General features: G+C 41.9%; 1 protein-coding gene across 13 annotated transcripts in view; it reads left to right on the top strand.

The window, feature by feature from the left end:
* LOC141767729 (myosin IXB) overlaps positions 1–19,467 on the top strand; it is a 69,479-nt gene that overhangs the window by 12,036 nt on the left and 37,976 nt on the right. For all 13 annotated transcript variants that reach the window (XR_012593923.1, XM_074635308.1, XM_074635314.1 and 10 more), the window contains exons 2-4: positions 11,379–11,599; positions 11,716–11,935; positions 12,291–12,797. Coding sequence is in view for 12 of the 13 variants with exons in the window: in XM_074635308.1 (XP_074491409.1) it covers positions 11,442–11,599; positions 11,716–11,935; positions 12,291–12,797 (885 nt within the window). In the remaining variant the exon portion in view is untranslated. The remainder of the gene's footprint in view (positions 1–11,378; positions 11,600–11,715; positions 11,936–12,290; positions 12,798–19,467) is intronic.

Below are 19,467 nucleotides of genomic sequence, written 5' to 3'. Positions count from 1 at the left end.
CTTTCCTGCTGTTACTGTTAGCTTCACTTCTCTAGAAACAATACAGATGGGTAGATTTATAAAAAGGTTGCCCTAGGCCTAGATGTTAGAATGACATTATCCTTTCTAAGATGCTTATCATCCACACGTTGGTGTGTGAATCTGCCAGGCCACCCAAACATCATCAGGACAAACCACAGGGAAGACTGTTTCAATAGATTATACTAGCTGCACCACATATAATCTGTTGTATGTTAGAATGACTGAGATTATACTTTTTTCCCCTTTTGTTGCTCCCCTTCATTACACATCCTTCATCATAAGCTCTTTTTGCTACCCCTCCTGCTGCTTTTTGCCCCACTTTTAAGTTCAAACTTAGGGCAAGGCGTGTATAAAATGTAAGATGAGTAATATTGCTAACATTTCTCAGTTGGTAGAGCGTGGTTTTGGCACTGCTTTTTGCAACCCAAACTAAAACATGGTGCCATAGCAGAGAGAGCTGAGTCTTTAGTTTGTGTTGGGTGGGTTAAATCTACCTGTGATGTATGCTTCCAGACAGAAGCAGTTTGGCATTGTACCCTGCAGTGCTGTCTGAATATTTTTTTTTCTAAGGAATAAAGAAAAATGTGTGTGGCATGTGAACCAGCGGCAGGGTTAAAGGATTTTAAATAAGTATGAACTTGGTGCAGTGCAGTGGCTATTCTGGTGCTACAATGGAGTCATGTGTTTGGGAAGTGTTTTTAGAGCAGGGTAGCCCACATGAGTGAGCGTGTACAATAATCCCCTCTGTCTGCCTCCTTCCCTTCGCTTCCTTTTCTCCTCTTCCTGGTTTCTGCCTGCAGCTGCCCCACATCTCCAGACGACATACTGTATGTTTGTGTGTTTGTGCTTGTGGTTTGTCAAGCTGAACGGGAAGGAAGTGTTTCCGAAACTGGAGACCATCCTGAGCAACACATTGTGCAAATATAGCATTTATTTTAACAGGCTTAATTCAGACAGGGCTGCAAATAACAATACTTTTCATTAACAGTTAATCTGTTGATTATATTTTGAACAATTGATCAATCATTTGTCTATAAAATGTCTGGAAATTGTGAAAAATGTCCATTACAGCTACTCCCAAAGCCCAAGTTTATATACTGATATTCAAATTACTCGTTTGTCTGACCAACACTCCCAACAAACCCCAAAGGTATTTAGATTACTCTCACAGAACACTAAGGATACCAGCAAATATTCTCATTTGAGAAAGTGGAACCAGTTTAAAGGCTGTTACACACCGGCGCGATTTTTTTCATGCGATTAATTCGCATGTCAATATATTTTTTCGAACTGTTGTTTTTCTCATGATTACTGTCACACATAATGCAAATATTATGTGGCGAAAAAAGCATTTCCCCCCCCCAAAACGAGGTACATTTTCTGAGCTTTTGCACTGCGAATAAAGGCATCAACCAATCACTATTTACAAATATAGACTTTATTGGAGGAATACATTGCTGTATATCGTAGTGGTGTTAATGCTGTTTTGTCCACCCCCTGAACGTCTGTAATACTAATTAAGAGCATACCAGTGCTCTTCATGTCATCATTTAGCTGTATTTCTTTACCGCTGGTCTAAACAAGTCCATTATTAGTCCAACATGGCTGACATGACTGGTCCGGAAAACTCTCCGGAATCCCCTGTCACCACCAACCAGCGTGGAATCCCAAAACAGCCAATCAGACTCAGCAGAGGCCTTCTGGGTTGCATTAGGTCAGACATGCTATGGCCTCACTGGTCTGGTGTATTTCATGTGGATGCTGTTGCTTTGAATCTAGAGTTTCAGCTCATCACACTGATTGAAAACATATATATTTCTCTACACCATCTTGGTTGCTATGCGCCATCTCATGCCGGTATTAACGTTCAAGGTTGGGATAATATTTAGAGAGAATTTGCATGTGTATTTGCATGTGAGCTTCACTGCGCTGTGTTGCAAGCACTCTGCCTCACATTTTGAGTGGTCTGATGAAATACGAAGCACTTATAATAGTTTGTGTTTCATTCAAATCAGTTTCGCTGGCCTTTTTACTTTGCTCACTGGGGCTTGCCCTCAGGTCTGGATGACAGAATAATAAAGGGGGATTATATGTCAACCAAAAACACCAAGACATTGGTTTTTATAGTAAGCAGAGTTCCCTCAACACAGAGCACTCCCTCCGCTCACCTCTACTCAGTGTGGTTTGGCATCTGGACTGAGTTAAAGCAGCAGTGCCAAATGTTAGGCAGTGGGGAGCAGAAGGGGGTGACCAGCGGGGGGTCCAAGGGAAGGCATTGGGGGTAGCATTGGGGAAGATTCTGTTAAAGACAGTGGTATATGACAGGAGAGATGGAGGGAAGGGGGTATAGTTAAGGAAGCGGTTGGAAACACAGCAGTCCAGCCAGGACAGACGGGTGGCGAGACACGGGGGAGTAGTGTAAGTCTGTACCCGGCCCTCTTGGATTACTCACCTGCTGTGAAATGAACATAAAGTAGGAGTTCATAAAGCTGTGGCTAAAACTAATGTTGGGTTGCCTCAAGCAACAGCAGAACGGGCTGACACGTGGAGGCCTTGGAGGAGTGATACAGCCATGATTTCACGTTGTTTTGAAGTCCTTTGTGTTTACAGCCAGCCTGCTGAACGATCTGTGCGTGATACGGGGTCATAGATACCTCCCAGCGATGTCAAATGAACAGCAGCCCGCTTCAGTTTGTCGATGCATGACTCAGACACATGATATTGGGAGTGGCAGATCAATGGAGTGCACTCAGATGACCATGTTATAATTGATTAGCATTGTCTATGGTAGTTATGGTGATTTATTGTGACAGACAGCTGGCCAGCTTGAGTTTAGATATGGTTCGGAAAACCAAGCTATCAAATGGTGTTTATCCCTCTCAAAGACTTGCCACTGTGCAGTTTGGCTGTGAGACCAAACAGCATCTGTGATGTCTTTCTCTGCGCTTCATACTCCTTTTCTTGCAGCTTACGTGTGGCAGAGAAGAGGATTTTGACCATGAGCTTGGGCTCCATATTGAATGAATAGGATAATATCAACAAGTCAAAGACTGGATCCCTGCGGCTCCTCTCTCCTTTATCCTCTTCTTTAGACGGAGGCAGCAGATGCTCCTCAGCTCTGCTTTTATTGTTCATGGCTGGCCAGCCTGGGAGCTGACTTAAAAACTAGGGGGGAGGAGATGAGCTTTTAGTGCCCTTTTTCTTCCCTTTCCTTCACTCTCTCTTCATAGTTCCCTCTCTATCTGTGTTTGTCTTATTGAGCCCAGTTGGTTTCTGCTGGATGAGTTAATTCCCTGATTGAGGTTTTGGTCCCTTTTTAAACAAAAGGCAGCATCTTTTGAATAGGCCACATGGCTCCAGTGGGAGGGCTCTGATCCATTCACAGCCATTTTGGGTGCATCTGCACTTCCTTTAGAGCCTCAACTGTGAGGCTGATTTACCACCACTCAGCAGCAACAGGAGCGATCTCTATCACCACAAGTCCCGAGTGCATTTATGAATCCCTAAGAGGACAGACACACACACATAGAGTGAATCTGTACTTCCTTTCTTCTGCTTCTCATTGTGCCCAGAGGACTATGCAGCCCTCTTTGGCAAAGAGCCAGCCCCTCTCATCTCCATTAGGTCATGCAGAGAGAGTTGTAGTGGTGATGGATACCTCAGTGGCCCTCAGCTTCACTTTCCCAAGGGAGAGGAAATCAACTTGGTCTACAGCGTTGCAGCCAGGCACACAGATGTACCCTGGAAGGGGTCTAGGTGGACTTGGGGATTTTGAAATGTTTGAAATTCAGTGTAAAACAAAATGATTACATTTAACTTGAGCACAGATGTTCAAATGGTTAACCTCCGCAACCCCACAAAGCCTTTGGCGGGTCCATCATTGCAAGCACATGTTGTTGGAACAAGCACAGTTTAAACCCACAGAGCTTCATTTAAATTCTAGTCAAGGTCTCAAGATTTCCAAAGAATTATAAAAGGGTTGGCGGATGGATTTGAACAATTCATTCATTAAAAAGAAATAGCTTCAACAAAGCTTTGGAACAAACTATATAGGACCTTTTCTGCCAATGCAATATCTTAGTGTCTTCATGAAGCAGTCAGACATGTAGATTTTTTTGTGTGAAAGTGATTTCCCAGAGGCATCTCTTGTTATAGTAACAATGAAATCACTCATCTCTACAATTACACCTAACTTGCTCATCCTTTCTGAGTCAGATCCAGAAATGTCTGCTTTACAACACTCATGATGAGAAGTGTAGCCTTGCATTTACTCATTAGGGCTCACTGGGACTCCTCCAGAAGGCACAAATTATTCTTGATACACGTGTCTTTGTTGCTTTTATTGAAAATATTTGTATTTGATTGATCTGTGAATGATTTCTTGTGCATGAAAATTTGACCTACATGGCTGTAGCTCAGATTGAGTGTTTTGACCGTTAATCATAGTGGGTGGTGCCTCAATTCACGGCTCCCCTTGTCTACAACATCCCCTTGTCCTTGAGCAAGACACTGAACTCCAAATTGCTCCCAAGGGGCATGTATGAAGTTGAAGGTAAAAACATGTTAGTCACTTATGGACAAAAGTTATGGTTTTTCATTTCTTTATAAAACGTTAGTTGGAAAGAAAATGCATTATAGTTTCCAGAGATGTATTTAGTATAGTAGTAGTATATACGGCTGAAACTTGAAAGTTTTTCATTATTAAAGCCCATGGGGCCATTTTCAAATTACTTATTTTGTCCGACTAACATTAAACCCAAAGATAGGCAGTCCACAATCGCATAGAACAAAGAAAAGCAACAAACCCTCACATTTGAGAATAGGAAATGTTTGATGATTAATTGATTATCAAAGTAGTTGTTATACATTTTCTGTTGATCAGCTCATTGATTCATCGATTAAGTAATTTCTTACTTGTCCTCTGTCTACCAAATCATTTTACAATTATCAATCATTTAAGGGTATTTGCGAAGTAAATTGTTTTTTTTTATTCATTATTTTCAACCCAAATAGAATAATTACATGTCCAGATGTAAAGACAGTGTACATCAATGTTGGTGGAAATGCAAACAAACTACAGACGCTTTCAAAGTTGTAGTTAGCTTTTCCGTTTTTGAAAAAAAATCATAGTGATTGACTCATTCAAGGTTGAAATAACAGCCTTCTAGGTCCCCGAACTGCTGTCAGTGTCGTGTCAGTGACCAGTTGCGTCCATGATAGGAGCTGCTTTTAGCCCTGACTCATGAGATTTATCAGGCGTCACCATATCTTTGGTCCACACTCACTGCTGACATCATAAGCTGCTTCCTTTTGGATCACCTCTTTGTATTCATGTGTTTATTAGCGTGTGAGGCATACAGTGAGGGAGAGACCGAAGGAGTGAGACAGAGGGTTTTAACAGAGACTTGCCAGTCTTCCAGCTGAAGCTCATTGAGCCTCTATGTGTCACTGGGTCATTCACTTCCTGCCAGATCATAGAGTCAGCTGCTGGTGTCTCAGCACTGACTGGCTTCTCTGTTTATGCAGACTATATATATGAGTGTGAGTGCCAGTCTTGGGAGGTCCATTAGGAAGAAAAATGTACTGTCTGTAGGACAGACTAAGAGCATTACACTCAAGATTTTCACACATCTTTTGAGTGAGATCATAAACACTACAACAACTGGCCATATAAAGGCAAAACATTTCTTTTCTCTCTTCACTAATTGGCACTCTAGACTTACTATCACTCCTCCTCCTCCTCCTCTTCCTTCTCCTTCTCTGGGTGGAGCTTTTTGCTGTTTCTTTGAAGTTGGATGAAGAAGACTGAGGAGGAGTTTGGAGAAAGGGCAAAGTGAGTAAGACCTAGTTGGATTATTTCACTCCTGTCAAACAACTCCGCTCTTACTGCCAACTCCACCTTCAGTTAATATTACATTAGAAGAGTGCTTGTTTTATGCAGCTATCTCTTTCTAGTTCGGCAGTTACTGTTCCTCATTCTTCCTGTGTGCATACATGCAACACATTTTAATTCACTGAATGTGTACACTATAGCTCGCTTTTAATACTGTGCTGGCCAGAATTATAGCATATAAAATGGACCATAACCTTCAGTGTTAACAGCACAGCTCAGTGAAATACTGCCCCTCACACGACTGTCTCTAATAGTTCCCCTGCGACAGAGGATTGAAAATCAGTGCAGAAGTCCAGACATGAACCTGGGTGGTCTAAGGAAATTAAATCCAAAAGAAAAAATTAACTATAAACCCTCAATTAGTAGTGGGTAGTATTAGGTGGTAGTAGTAGCTTCGACCGTTGCCATGGTAATCGACATTAATTATTATTAGTTATTCTAAGACGGATATTGCTGTTTGTTATGTGTAGAGGTGTGTGTGTGTGTGTGTGTATGTGTGTATGTACAGTAGTGCCGTGCGGCGCTGTCCAGAAGCTTCCAATACCTTTGAATATTTCTCACCGAAGCCCAAAAAATGGTATTCGGGACAGCCACAATTAGTAGTTTTACTTAAGTAGCTGTTAAATTGATTGTACTGATCAACAATTTGTTGTTTTGATGAAATCAGATGAGTAATAATTCTGTATGTAGGCCAATCTTTATTTATCTTGACTATTCATCCTGATGAATGCACACAGTGGAATTAATTTACTGCAAGCCTATTCTCCTTGTCTGGATAATGAAGGGTTACTTGGGATAAGGTTAGTGAGTCCAATGGTACCGCCTTTAAACAAAATGTCTGGTTTAAGGAGCTTGTTAGTATTTAATGCCCCCTCCTGCCCACAGTAAGCAGCTGAAGAGTCCCTCTCTACCCTCAGTTGTAGTTCTGTGCTCTAGTGTCTTCCCATCAGCCCCCAGTAAGCAGCTAAAGTGCCAGGCTAAGCCTACGCAAAGCAGACAACCCCGGGTCTTATCTGAGGAATGCTGGGCATCCTTGCAGAGGATCTCCTCCGCAGGGAGGAAGCTGTATTATCTCAAAGCCTCCGTCTCCTTTGATTGTCCCCCGGGACCTCTCTCTTTTCTGTCTCACTTTTAGATGTTTACTTTTCTCTGTCTGTCTGTCTGTCTGTCTGTCTGTCCTTCTCCCTTCCTCTCCTCTACTTTATTCAGTTTTCTCTCTATCACAACCCGTTTTCTCTCTTCACACGGTCACACCAACTGAGATGAAATGCTTTACGTCTTACAAACGTATACTGTACTTTGTATTTGCTTTTTGGAAACTAGTTCAGAGAGCAGCTCAGGAGTTAAAGATTTAAACCAGACAGAGCCCATGATCGAGGATAATAATGATGCTGTCTTTTGTGGTCTCTGCAGTTTTGCATGCCTTGGCATTTTACAGGCTTGCATGTTTTTGGGACTGTGGTCAGCGAGCCTGGCAAAGGCACAAGCTCATGACTCTCAAGCTGCTCTAGTTTTCCTCTAATTCTCTACTGTGACCTAAATGATTCCAGAGTCGGCTTTGTTAAGATCTCTTAGTTTTGTAGTTTTGTGTTTGCATCATTATAGTATGTAAGTAATGATCTTTGTCCTTTTGTATGTGTTAAACAACAAATTTGATAATGTTCATGCATCATAAAGGCAAAAAGAAAACATAGAAACAGGCTTGAACATTGCAATGGGATCAATTAAGGCAACCCCAGATATATTGGATACCAGTTACTAGCAGCACCGTGTGGTTTGCTTTAGTATCTCTTGTTAGTAATGCAGAGGTGTTAATCTAGCTATAAAGCAAGGAATCTTTCTTTCTTTCTTTCTGTATGTCCTTTGAATATCTTGAGAACCGCTCATCCGATCTTCTTGACATTTGATGGGTGTATTGCTGGGGATCCAAGGGAGTGCAGTGTCGATGTGGTGCAATTTGGCCAGATGGTGGCGCTATAACAATGAACTTTACATTTTGGCCTGTAACTTTTTAACCATAAGTCTCACAAACAAAAATATTTGTTCCTGTGTTTTATCCATATTAACCACGCCCATTTGTGTGTAGATTGATTTTCCGTCATCTTGAATTGTTTCCAAATCAGATTTTTTGCCACTACTCCGGCACATTTTGAGCAATCGGCACAAAAGTTTGTACAAAACATTTCTGAACCAGAGTTCTTTCCCTTCCTTCATTCATGTGAATGAGCCCCAGACCGGGGGCTGGGAGGTGGGGTTAAAGGAAACGCTAGTGCGCCTGTTCTATGGGCCCAATGAATGCAGAAGATCCCCGGTGCTGAACAGACACCGCACTAGTTCCCTCTAAAGATAGAAATTGTTGAGGTGAGATTGTTTGTAATTTATTCTTTTCTCGACACAATATCCCCCTGGTTAGACAGGTGGTAACAATAGAGGAAAGGACAAAACCACCATTATGAAACCAGATATTTTTGAACGATTGAAATGAGCTATCCTGTTATTTGAGCTAACTCATAAAATGGCCACTTAGTAGATTTTCTGTGTCTGTTATTCATGATAACTCCACAGAACACATTGGTTATATCAGTCATTGGAAAGTCTCAGTGAAAACAAACCTTATAATGGAGGAATGGAGAACTTGATTTCATAACACATGCAAACATCTGTGAGGGCCTCTTTTCCCTCAGCATGCTTTTTTGGGCATGCTGTATCTCAGACTATAACATTTCTTATTTTCCAGGTCGAGAAAATAAACTGTCTCTGCTCGACTGATAAAAATGATAAACTGTAGGACTCTGTGCTTTCAGGACTCGACCCGGGATCAGGTTACCCAAGCAGGGCAGTCTGCCTGCCATACAGTGATTTAAACCAGGTTCCTGGTTCCCAAGGGGGACTTCACAGTGTACACAGAATACTTTACTGATGCAAAAGCCTCGCTACATGATCCATCATTAGACCAAACTTTACCCAGCTGCTGTCTCTGCGATTCACATTCAACTATATTTCACTATTCTGCATTAATTGTTGTTACAGGCAGATTTAACCTGGTTCATATTGCTTTGGCTGTAGATGTTACACTGACTCAGTCCCGAAATACCTCAGCATTACTTCAAAGAGTTGCCTTTAAATTAATCTGTAACGTTGGCCAAGCTTTCTGTTCAACGGCTATGATGTAAAGCTGTCATCATGTCAGTCTGGTAAGGTAACCACAGCAACACAATGTCAGTAATTTGGGTGTGGAGTAAAGGTAACTTGTACGAAGAAGTATGATTGTACAATGATTTGAGTGCTAATTACAGAGTAGTGTTAGCCCGACATGGTTTTGTACTGAAGCTAACTGCTGTAAAGTAGATTGTGGTGCGGAAAACTTGTACATGGATGAACCCAACTGTTCTCTTTCCTCTATGTTCAGGTTGCACATAGCCATGTGTTAATGGAAGAGTTATAGATTAGCAGTTAAAGTTTTCTTTGAAACAAGAAATCCATTTAGCACAAACGTGTGACGTCAGTAGACTTTTAGCATGCCGCGAACTCTTGCTCAACTTTTGCAGAACAGCATGCAAACGCTGCGGTTGAATCTATTCTTTTGTATTTAAGCTTGCGTACTAAAACCTTGTTGATGCTGGTAATGACTGCTCATACCTTACAGTGGAAAGGGTCACATGTTGAGGTGGGCTGAAAGTACGCACCTTTTCATTACAACTAAAAACCTTCTGAGCTGATTTTACTGATTAATACACCGTCACCACAGCCCTCTGTGGCCAAACTCTTCCTATAAACAGTTTTGCAGTTACATGAAAGGGTTTTTCAAAGAATTGGTGCCCGACCTCATTGACTTCAGTGAGTTTAATGGCATGGAACCCAGTCATGTGATGATTCATCAGTAAGAGGTTTGACCTGCCCCTTTTAGTTTGTAGTGGTTTAGTTCATAAAAGAGCCTGGTACATCTTCAAGGCAGCTTCATCTCGCTCAGGAAATCAGTGATATCCATATTAATGACTGAACAAACCTCTACTTTGTTCTCAGTTCATGGTCTGCTCAGCGCTCTGTGATGTTGTAAGTCCTTTTGTGTTGGAACCTTTCCAGGTAGAGAAAATTGAGTTATCTATGGATTGAGAGATGAGTTGTTGTGGTGAAAAGTTGCTAAACACTTCATCCTGCTGCCAACCAGTTCTACGTCATACACCGCTGTAGGTGTCTGTGAGAGTGAATGACGTGCAGTCATTACACCATTTGTGGTTGAAATGTTTACTGTGTTTGTGTCTTGGTTACTATCGTCAAGCGGTAGGGTTCAATTTCTATGCATCATCTGCAGCTGCAACGTACAGTAAAGTTTCAGTGGCAAACTTTACTTGTGATGTGATATCAACGCACTGCAGTGTTGTTAAATTTGAGTCGCCACTGATGCACATGTCTGAGCCCTGTACCCAGACAGTACTTTTAGGGAAATAGGAATATTCTTCTCTTTATTTTGTTTAAATGGATAATTTTCGTTTGACCTACTCTGATGACTGAACTGTATTTTTAGATGTGAGGAAAACCACAAACTGGAAACTATAGTAGTTGCATCCACTCCATTAAACTATTAGTTTTCTCTCTGTCAAATATCATAAAATCTAAATATGTTGAAGTTTGCCTTTCAGTTTGTTTTGTCAATATCACTTCACACTTATCTTACACTTACACTTATCACACTTAGCTGTTTCACAACATGAGCACAGCATCAACTGGGTTTCTCACCATACAGTTTGTGATTTCTCTTCTTATATTTCTGAAACATTTCGGTGGTGATTGGTAAACGTTTGGTAAGGGAATATTATTTAGCTTTGGGTACTTTGCTCACTGTAGTCTACAGAGTTTGAACATCTTTTTATCATAAACAGCTGATTACAAAGAAAGAGCTTTAGGCAAGTAAATAACTTGATAGGACACAGGCCTCACAAGAGATCTGGTGCTAATTTATAAGGCCTGTATCCTATCAAACTGTTATATTTCTTGTATGGGCCTCTTGTCCCGGCTAATCTAAGACACACCTCTGAGTTACATTATGTCCAGAAGGTAAAATTCAGAGGGTCAAATACCAAGGATGAGCTTCCCCTGTGGTTTGAGACTTTGTTTGAAAATCAACTATTTTGTTTGCATTTTAAAATTCTTGCTCGGAGCTGCAATGACGCATTGTTTAGGCTTTTAGAAAGCTGCAGTGCTTTATATTGGAATCCGTTCACTGTCTGTTTCTACTGGCCAGTGCTGAGTCTTTATTGGAATAGAATAGCTATTTGTTGGCTTGATAGTCAGTCCTCTCTCTTTCATCCCACATGTTATAACTAGATATGTTTCTGCTGTAACCTCGGACAGCCTCCTTTTCTCATGGCCTCTGTCAATATGGGGAATTATCAGGCACTATTGTCAGTGTGGATGCATAAAAGTGGAAATAATTGTCGCTGATCAATCAACCTGTCATTTTCAGGTGCTGCGTGGTGAGAGGGAAGCAGTGGGTGCGGCATGCTGAGGCCACTCCCCCTGGCCCAGGATGAGTGTCAGAGATGGCGCTGCCACCATGGCAACGAACGCAGGTGGAGGAGGGGGGGGAGGCGGGCCAGCTAGCCCAAACGACCAAGATGGCCGCTCATACATGCTCCAGATCTACCCACGGTTGGCTGCCCAGTCCTCCACCTGCTGCAACCTTAGGTGAGAAAATTAAGCATCAGCAGTTTATGTTTAGCTATGATGTTGTTGAAGTAGTAAAAGTAGAGGAATAACTGTAACCCAGCATTGACCAAACTTACCTTTTTTCTATTCATCAGAGTGCAAAAGGATGCAACAGCAGCCTCCGTGATCTCGGACGCTGCCACGGCGCTTGGGCTGGACCCTGGCCGCATGTACGTGTTGGCAGAGGTGAAGGAATGTGGCGGGGAAGAGTGGGTGCTAGAGGCCGGAGACCTGCCAGCACAGAGGTTTCTGCTGTGGCCTCGGAAAGCCCAGGAGCAACACCCTCGGAGCCTCGGCTTTTACTTCTTACTACAGGTAGAGTTGACAGCACACAGTTCACTTTGCAGTCAGTGGATGTGGACCGCTAAGAAATGTCCTCCCACTGTCTGACTACTATTGCATCCTGCTTCCTTCTGCTCGCTCTTCCTCTTTGTTGCCATTTTCTGTGAGAAAACAAAAACAAGTAGTCAACCTAAATAACAAAATTACACACTAACGATGGAAAGATATAACCAAAAAGGCAGTTAAATTAGCCATATGTGAAATGTTCTTCAATATCATTTCTCTCTTGTTAGTTCAATGCTGTTTGGGACGGCCCTTAACTATTTTGACTGGTCTCAGAAAAACAGCAGTAAATGGTTAGGCTAATTTAAGCTCTTTTCTTTTCCAGGAGAGGAATCATGATGGCACTATCCATTATGTCCACCTCCCACCTGTGACTAAGGAGCAGGAGGCGCAGTTAGCTGCCAGGGGCTTCCTTCCTCCTCCACAGGACGACTTTGCAGACCTCTGCAACCTCCCCGTCCTCAATGAGGACAGCATATTAAACAACCTGCGCACGCGCTTTCACAAGAAAAAGATCTACACCTATGCAGGCAGCATCCTCATCGCCATCAACCCCTTCAAGTTCCTGCCCATCTACAACCCTAAGTACGTCAAGATGTACGAGAACCACCAGCTGGGTAAACTGGAGCCTCATATTTTTGCCATCGCAGATGTGGCCTACTACGCTATGCTCAGGAAGAGGGTCAACCAGTGCATTGTCATCTCTGGGGAAAGTGGCTCAGGCAAGACCCAGAGTACCAACTTCCTGATCCACTGTCTGACTGCGCTCAGCCAGAAGGGCTACGCCAGCGGGGTGGAGAGGACCATACTGGGAGCTGGACCGGTACTGGAGGTAAGAAGTTAACATGTGTGACAGCAGTGTTTTGGCCTGTGTCTACTCCACCAGTCACTTTGGCCGACCCCCTCCGGTAACACTTTATAATAACCATCAATAATAAATGGTAAATTGATATTTAATAGGAACTGAGTTAATTGTTATTTTGCAGTTAACAAACAATGGAATGATAATGAATAATGTTTACAAATGATTAGTAATGCTACAATTTATTTTATTTTTATCATTAGTTTTTCTAATATGAGATTAGTTTATAAATTATATATTGTGTCATAGCTGATAAGAATTACATTCTGATTACATAAGTAAACTGTTAATAACAGTTTACTGTTGCACACATTATAACATTTTATATATTATATTTATACAAATATTTGTTAATTAACAATTGATTTGTAAACCTAAGAAATTGTTTGTGAAACATATATAAACATTACATAGACAGATGGACCAGAAACCAATTATTAACCTTTGACAAAGTATTATATATCTAAATAATGTTTATAGATGCTTTACAAAGTATTTATTAACCATTTAACAAGGTATTATAATCATCAGTTGCAACTTTATAATAGCCATCCAAATAATATTTTTAGACGCTTTACAAACCAGTTATTAACCATTAACAAAGTATTTCAAATATCCAGTCCATCTATCTATGTAATGTTTATAGATGTTTTACAAATTATTTCTTAAAGGTTTACAAATCATTTGGTAATCATTAACAAATACTTAATATAGTATATCAAAAGTTATAATGTGGACAACAATAAACTGTTAAAATAACAAATAATAGCATTGATGATTATTATGAGACATTATCATTTCATTATTTGGTAACCGTAAAATAACTATTCATTTAACCATCAATTGACCATTTATTAATGATGGTTATTATAAAGTGCTACCGAACCTCCTCATGTTGTGTTTTTTTATTCAAAAGATTTGAGGTAATTGCTAAACTAGTGTAACCCACTGTTGCTCTTAGACAACGCGTAGTGACCTGCTCTGGATGGGGAAGCAGGTTAATGCTTGTGAAGAGATGAGAGATGGGATAAAGTCTTTAATATTAGAGCCAGTGTCTGTCTTGTATAAGGCACAACAAACGAAAGAATGAAAGATTGTGTTAGTGAAACAGGTGAGTCTGTTAGATCCCCATTAGCTTTTCCCCTGTCTCATCAGTCATATGAAATCATCTCATCTCACAAATGATCTGTTATCGTAATTCACACATTTCTTTTCTGCGTTGGCTTCAGTCGGGTGTGAAATACTTCGCTATTTTGATGAAGTCATATCCAACAATGACATTACTTCCTCAAAGCTGACTCATCTTGTTGCTAAAGTGTGCAAAAGTACACACACACAGGCAGAGGATGTAAAATACACTTGAGTTATATTTTGAGATGATTTTATGGGACAATGATTATCTTCAGTTCAATGGCTATGAATGATAAAACATCCCCTGAAAGTATCAGATCCCATGCAGTGCCGAGTAAATGTATTTTCAGGCTGTGACTCCATTGCACTTCCGTGCGTGGGCTGACCTAATGGAGCATATGGTAGTCTGTGTGCAGCGTAAAAGACTTTAACATAAAGACTATGGTCTACTCAGAAAGAAGAAATGAAAAAGAGGATGGGAAGTTGCTTTACTAACCCATCATGTGGCCCCTTGTCTTTTGAAAGTGCTGTGGGAATCTAGACAAGATAGTGCTGTTTTCTTTCTATCACTTCCTACTTCTGAGTTGATATTTCTGACCAGGTTTGAAATGCAATCTTTGGGTAACTGATTGCGTAACTTCAGGGGTTTTTCACCATTAGATTATGGACAACATGAATTTGGAGTTGCTGTTGACCAAAAGCTGGTGTCTCTTTGTTGCCGTTTCAGTCAGGTGACTGCTCCTCTTCCTGCTTTCTGCTCTCTGAGAAATGAAATGCTTGTACTGACTTGCTCTCTGCAACCGCTGACAAGACAGAACAAAGCAAAACTACAGCCAAACTGATACAGAAAGCTTGTAAGTTACTGATTTTGATAGCTAGTGGGAGAATATCTACCAATAAATCATGAAAACTCAATGAGTTTTACATGATACCATTTTTTTTAATCACAGCAGTGTTGAATATTTGTGTAAGGCCAGCTGGTTGATAATTATGGTTCACAACATTCAGGCCTGACTCCGGACAGACAGACTGACCAACAGTCTGTTCAGCTGAGTCATATGGACTCTGAACAGACAGAGCGTCTCCCTCACTTGGTCGTCTGATTAACTCCAGTGAGCAACTGCCTCACTGGTACACAGGAAAAGGCAGTGCTAATCAGATGAAACACACCACCAGAATACACATCTTTCCTGTTGCATGTATTTGCATTCAAAATATTTTCAAATTGTTATACTTATTTACTCATTTTTATTTGCCCTGTCCTGTCAGCGGTTTGACTTGAATGTGTGTTTTTCAGTCAACTGTGAAGTGAGTATGCATTTAGAAACAGACACTGCATGGGGCGTCACCAGTGAGCAAAGGCTTCTGTCTGTAAGGCTGCTGAGGGTATCTTTATGCTGCAGACAGTTAAATACCCAAGGCCCATTGAAAACTACAGCTCTCTTTGTTTGGTTACAAAAGAGGCCCATACAAATACATGCAGACAAGTAGACATCTGTTAGCTTTTACATTGTTTAACAAAAAAAATGGTTGCATCATGAAAGATAAGTTATTAGTTAAATCCCTGAGCTGCGTGGCAAAGAACAGAGTTGACTTCATTTTGTGTATTTTTCATTGCTGTAATGAGAAACGGCCGTGGTCTCCTCTACTTTCACATATGGAAGAATTTACCTCTGGTCAGACCTCAAGCAGGGTTATTATTGTGAAGTCATTTTCAGCATCCACATCACTCCCACTCTGAAGCTCTTTCATAAGCAAAGAGTGTTGAGTGTTGTCTCACATTGTGCACTGCAGTGTAGACCTCCGTCACTGGAAGTTTTAAGTCTATGATGTATATTTTCAACACTGTGGACTATTACACTGCCATGCAGTTATGCTGGATTAACCATAATGTTGTGTGCTTGTGATGATGTGTGTGGTGTACTGGGTGGCATGAAAGTGTGTGACCCTAGGTCATGTTATGTTTGAGTTCTTCCTGTCAGCGATGTAATCTGGATGTATGTTGGTGATTTCATATGGAAAGACTAGAGATGGAAAAAAAGATCAAATGAAGTTCTGCCTGAGGCTGAAGAGTAAATATCAGGCTGGGAAGACCCATATCTCTGAACACCATGTAGACAAAAAGCAGAAATCCCAGCTCTGAGCTTCAGTTTAATAGTCCTCCTTGGTGTGGGGAGCTAATTACTTACAGTCCCGGTCTGGAAGTAAATCTCCTCCACAGATTTTTCTGTTTTATTTCGCAGTAATGTGGCTAAAAATAGACCTCTTAGCCAGAAAAGCTGTATGTGGAATGCGGTTTATTCAAAGTACCAAACGGTGCTGAAAAGCAAAACTCCCTGATCTGTGAAAGTAAGCTCATTGGAACACACAACACTATGGAGCAGAACAAAATAAAAGAGAAAAGAGAGAATTGGCCACAAGCTATTGGCTTACAGCAGTGGTCTCAAACTCAATTTACCTGGGGGCCGCTGGAGGCAGAGTCTGGGTGAGGCTGGGCCGCATCAGGTATTCCACAAAAAAAGCTTTGTTAAAAAAAAAAAAATCTTCTCAAACGTCATTATTAACAGTTCTTTAACTTGAATGGGTTCTTCTGAACATGAACGGTTCTTCTGAACATGGCCTCTATTGCGTCTCCCACTTTTCCTGAAATTGTCTGTGCTTGTCACCAACCTTTCTCTTCACTGCAGGCTTTGAAAAAGACAAGATATATATTCATTCCACTTGGTGTCACTCCGCAATAAAGTTGTGCCTGCTGTGTTTGTGTTGCTCTGCAATTACACCACCAAACCGCTAGTTAGCGGCGGCGTCTCTATGAGTTTCCTTCTTCTTCTTGTACTACAAACAGAAACTGAGGGAGTTGGAGCTAATAACTGTTGAACCACAGAACTTTTACTGACATTACTGCAACGCCGAAAAGAGAAAATATATCTGAATGGATTTGTGTGAACAAACATTGAAAAGATGGAGGCAGAGAGAAGTAGAACTTGGTCCTGGCCGCTCAGCATCGCTGAGAGACTGGACCAATCACAGCTGTTGCGGTCTGCGTCGCCGCGACGTGTAGTTACATTTCTGGAGAGGTGCACGTCAGGCTACGGCGTCGATTACACGCAGAAGTATAAATCAAGCTTTAATCAAGCTTATGCGATGTTACACGGGCGCCGCCATAGTTGTTGTGAAATGTTTCTCTGCTTGCATCAAGCCCGGCCGATTGCCCGCCCCCGGGAGCCATATACCCCGCTGTGATTGGTAGGTTCGTTCAGCTCGGGCTCGCGCAACAAAGGGACCTTCCACGGCAAACTGCCATTCACATAAAACTCGCGGGCCGAGGGCGCCTGGTTAGCTCAGTTGGTAGAGCGGGCGCCCATGTAACAAGACTTGGTCCTGACCGCCGCGGCCCGGGTTCGAATCCGGCCTGTGGCCCTTTCCGCATCCACTCTCTCTCTCCCCCCTTTCCAAGACTCTATCCACTGTCCTGTCAATAAAAATGAAAAAATGCCCCCCAAAAAAAAAACTTTATAAAAAAAAAAAAAAAATTTGCGGGCCGCACTAACATTAAACTTTCATATCAAGGTGGGGGCCACAAAATATCGTCTTGCGGGCCGCAATTGGCCCGCGGGCCGCGAGTTTGAGACCCCTGGCTTACAGGGTGGGCAGCCACAGTAATTTACAGGCACCGTGTATCTATCCGTCATCTGTCACTGGCGTCTCCAGACCCTCTGACTCAGTACTGGAGCCTTCACTCATAGAACTGCTTCTGCTTTCAGATGCATTTGAATAAGTGCGGCGTTGGTCCCTTGATGTGCGTCAGTCTGTCAGTCTTTGGTTCCAGGCGGTTGATTTGAGAAAGGGGGGAGCAGGGGGATGAAGAGATTTTCCCCTCCATCAGCAGAGTTCTGGTCCCTTTTGGCAGACACACTGCCACTCTGCCGTTCATTTTGAGAAAGCAGAGTATGTGTTAGCCCGGTCCAGAGCTGTGGTTGCAGCGGCAGACGGGTTCGGTCCTTGCTGGTCTGATCGCTGGAGGATCCAGGTCAGGGACGACCAGTCAGTAAACAGCTGTACATTCCCACCCTGGCAGTATTTTTGCATCTAAATTGGCATTTTACTCTAAACAGTTAAAGCATAAGCGGAGGCGGTTGCAGTAAACGTTTTTCCACACTATTACGTGCTAAGACCTCCTAGTTAGTTTATGTGAAAAGACTCTGTTTTGACAACAACACCCGCCAGCTTTAGCAGCATGCTCATAAGATGGCTGACATGAAACAAAAGTCACTTTCCAGAGGAAGCAATAGCTCCTCTGAAATGATGTTCCCTGCAGTTTCTCTCCACACAAATAGTCCACCTCTTGTGGTTCCTTCCTGACAGGTTCCAGTCAAGGCCCTTTATATATGGAGTCTAGAGGGCTATTTATAGATACGTATATCAAAATTAAGAAATTTCTACTTTGTCAAAAGGGTTTCATTTGCTTCTTCTTTTGTCCTGAACGCTGATCCGGTTACAGTGTTGGAAAATGTGTGCGTGTGCGTGTGCGTGTGCGTGTGCGTGTGCGTGCGCGTGCGCGTGTGTCCTCAAGCTATAGGAGAGGTCTTCAGACCCGGGTCACACATTTTGAGGAGATGAGATCATCGTTTATGGTGCTAGACTGGCTATGTGCTGTGTTGCTGGCAGATTGAATGGCCCCAACCTGAAACCATGTGGGAAAGCCGCTGTCCTACTTTAGTTCATTGTACAACTTCTTTCTATTCTATATTCTATTCTATAATTTTCCCTCCCTTGTCTTGAAAATAATGCAGGTAAAGGAGAGATTGTCCTAAATACTTTTTGTTTGTTCGTTTGAACAAATAAGACTTGTGCCTGCAAGACAGCTCACCAGTTCTGAATGAGTGTGTCACTTGTGAACTGGTCCAACTGGTTGAGGCTTTGAAGCCTATTTACTCTAAATGTCAACAGCACAGGGACAGGGCCCTCCTCAGTTGCAGAGGGTTGGCTGACACGTTGCAGGGAATATGTTGGAGTTATATGTTAATCATAGAGAAGTATGGATCAAGTTTCTCTTGTCCCAGTGTATTTATCAGAAGACTGTTAAACGAATATTTCCTTGATATGTTTTTTAACAAATGGATTTGAAAAATTCTAGATTTAATAATCCACATGGAGCCCCACCCATGCTCCTTAAAGATACAATTTGGCGAGTTGGTGTAATTGGTCAAGTTAAAGAAGACCTATTATGCTTATTTTTCTGTCTGTTGTGATTGTTCAAAACGTGGTACAAAACGTGGTACAAAACGTGGTACAAAACGTGGTACAAAACGTGGTACAAAACGTGGTACAAAACGCGGTGACAACGCGCGGTGGGGCCAGATTTCCCTGCACGACATCCCTGTTTACATGATCCTGTTTAAATTGCTGTAAAAAGCAGCAGAAAGCTAAGGCTGCTGTCTTCGACGTTGAACGCTCATGATGACATCATTACGTTACGTTAAGTGCGGAATGTAACAAAACTATCAAA

The sequence above is a fragment of the Sebastes fasciatus genome, chromosome 5 (genome assembly GCF_043250625.1).
Source record: "Sebastes fasciatus isolate fSebFas1 chromosome 5, fSebFas1.pri, whole genome shotgun sequence".
In the NCBI taxonomy this organism is placed as follows: Eukaryota; Metazoa; Chordata; class Actinopteri; order Perciformes; family Sebastidae; genus Sebastes; species Sebastes fasciatus.
The sequence above is the reverse complement of the archived record's forward strand: the minus strand, read 5'-3'. Positions and strand labels throughout refer to the sequence as shown.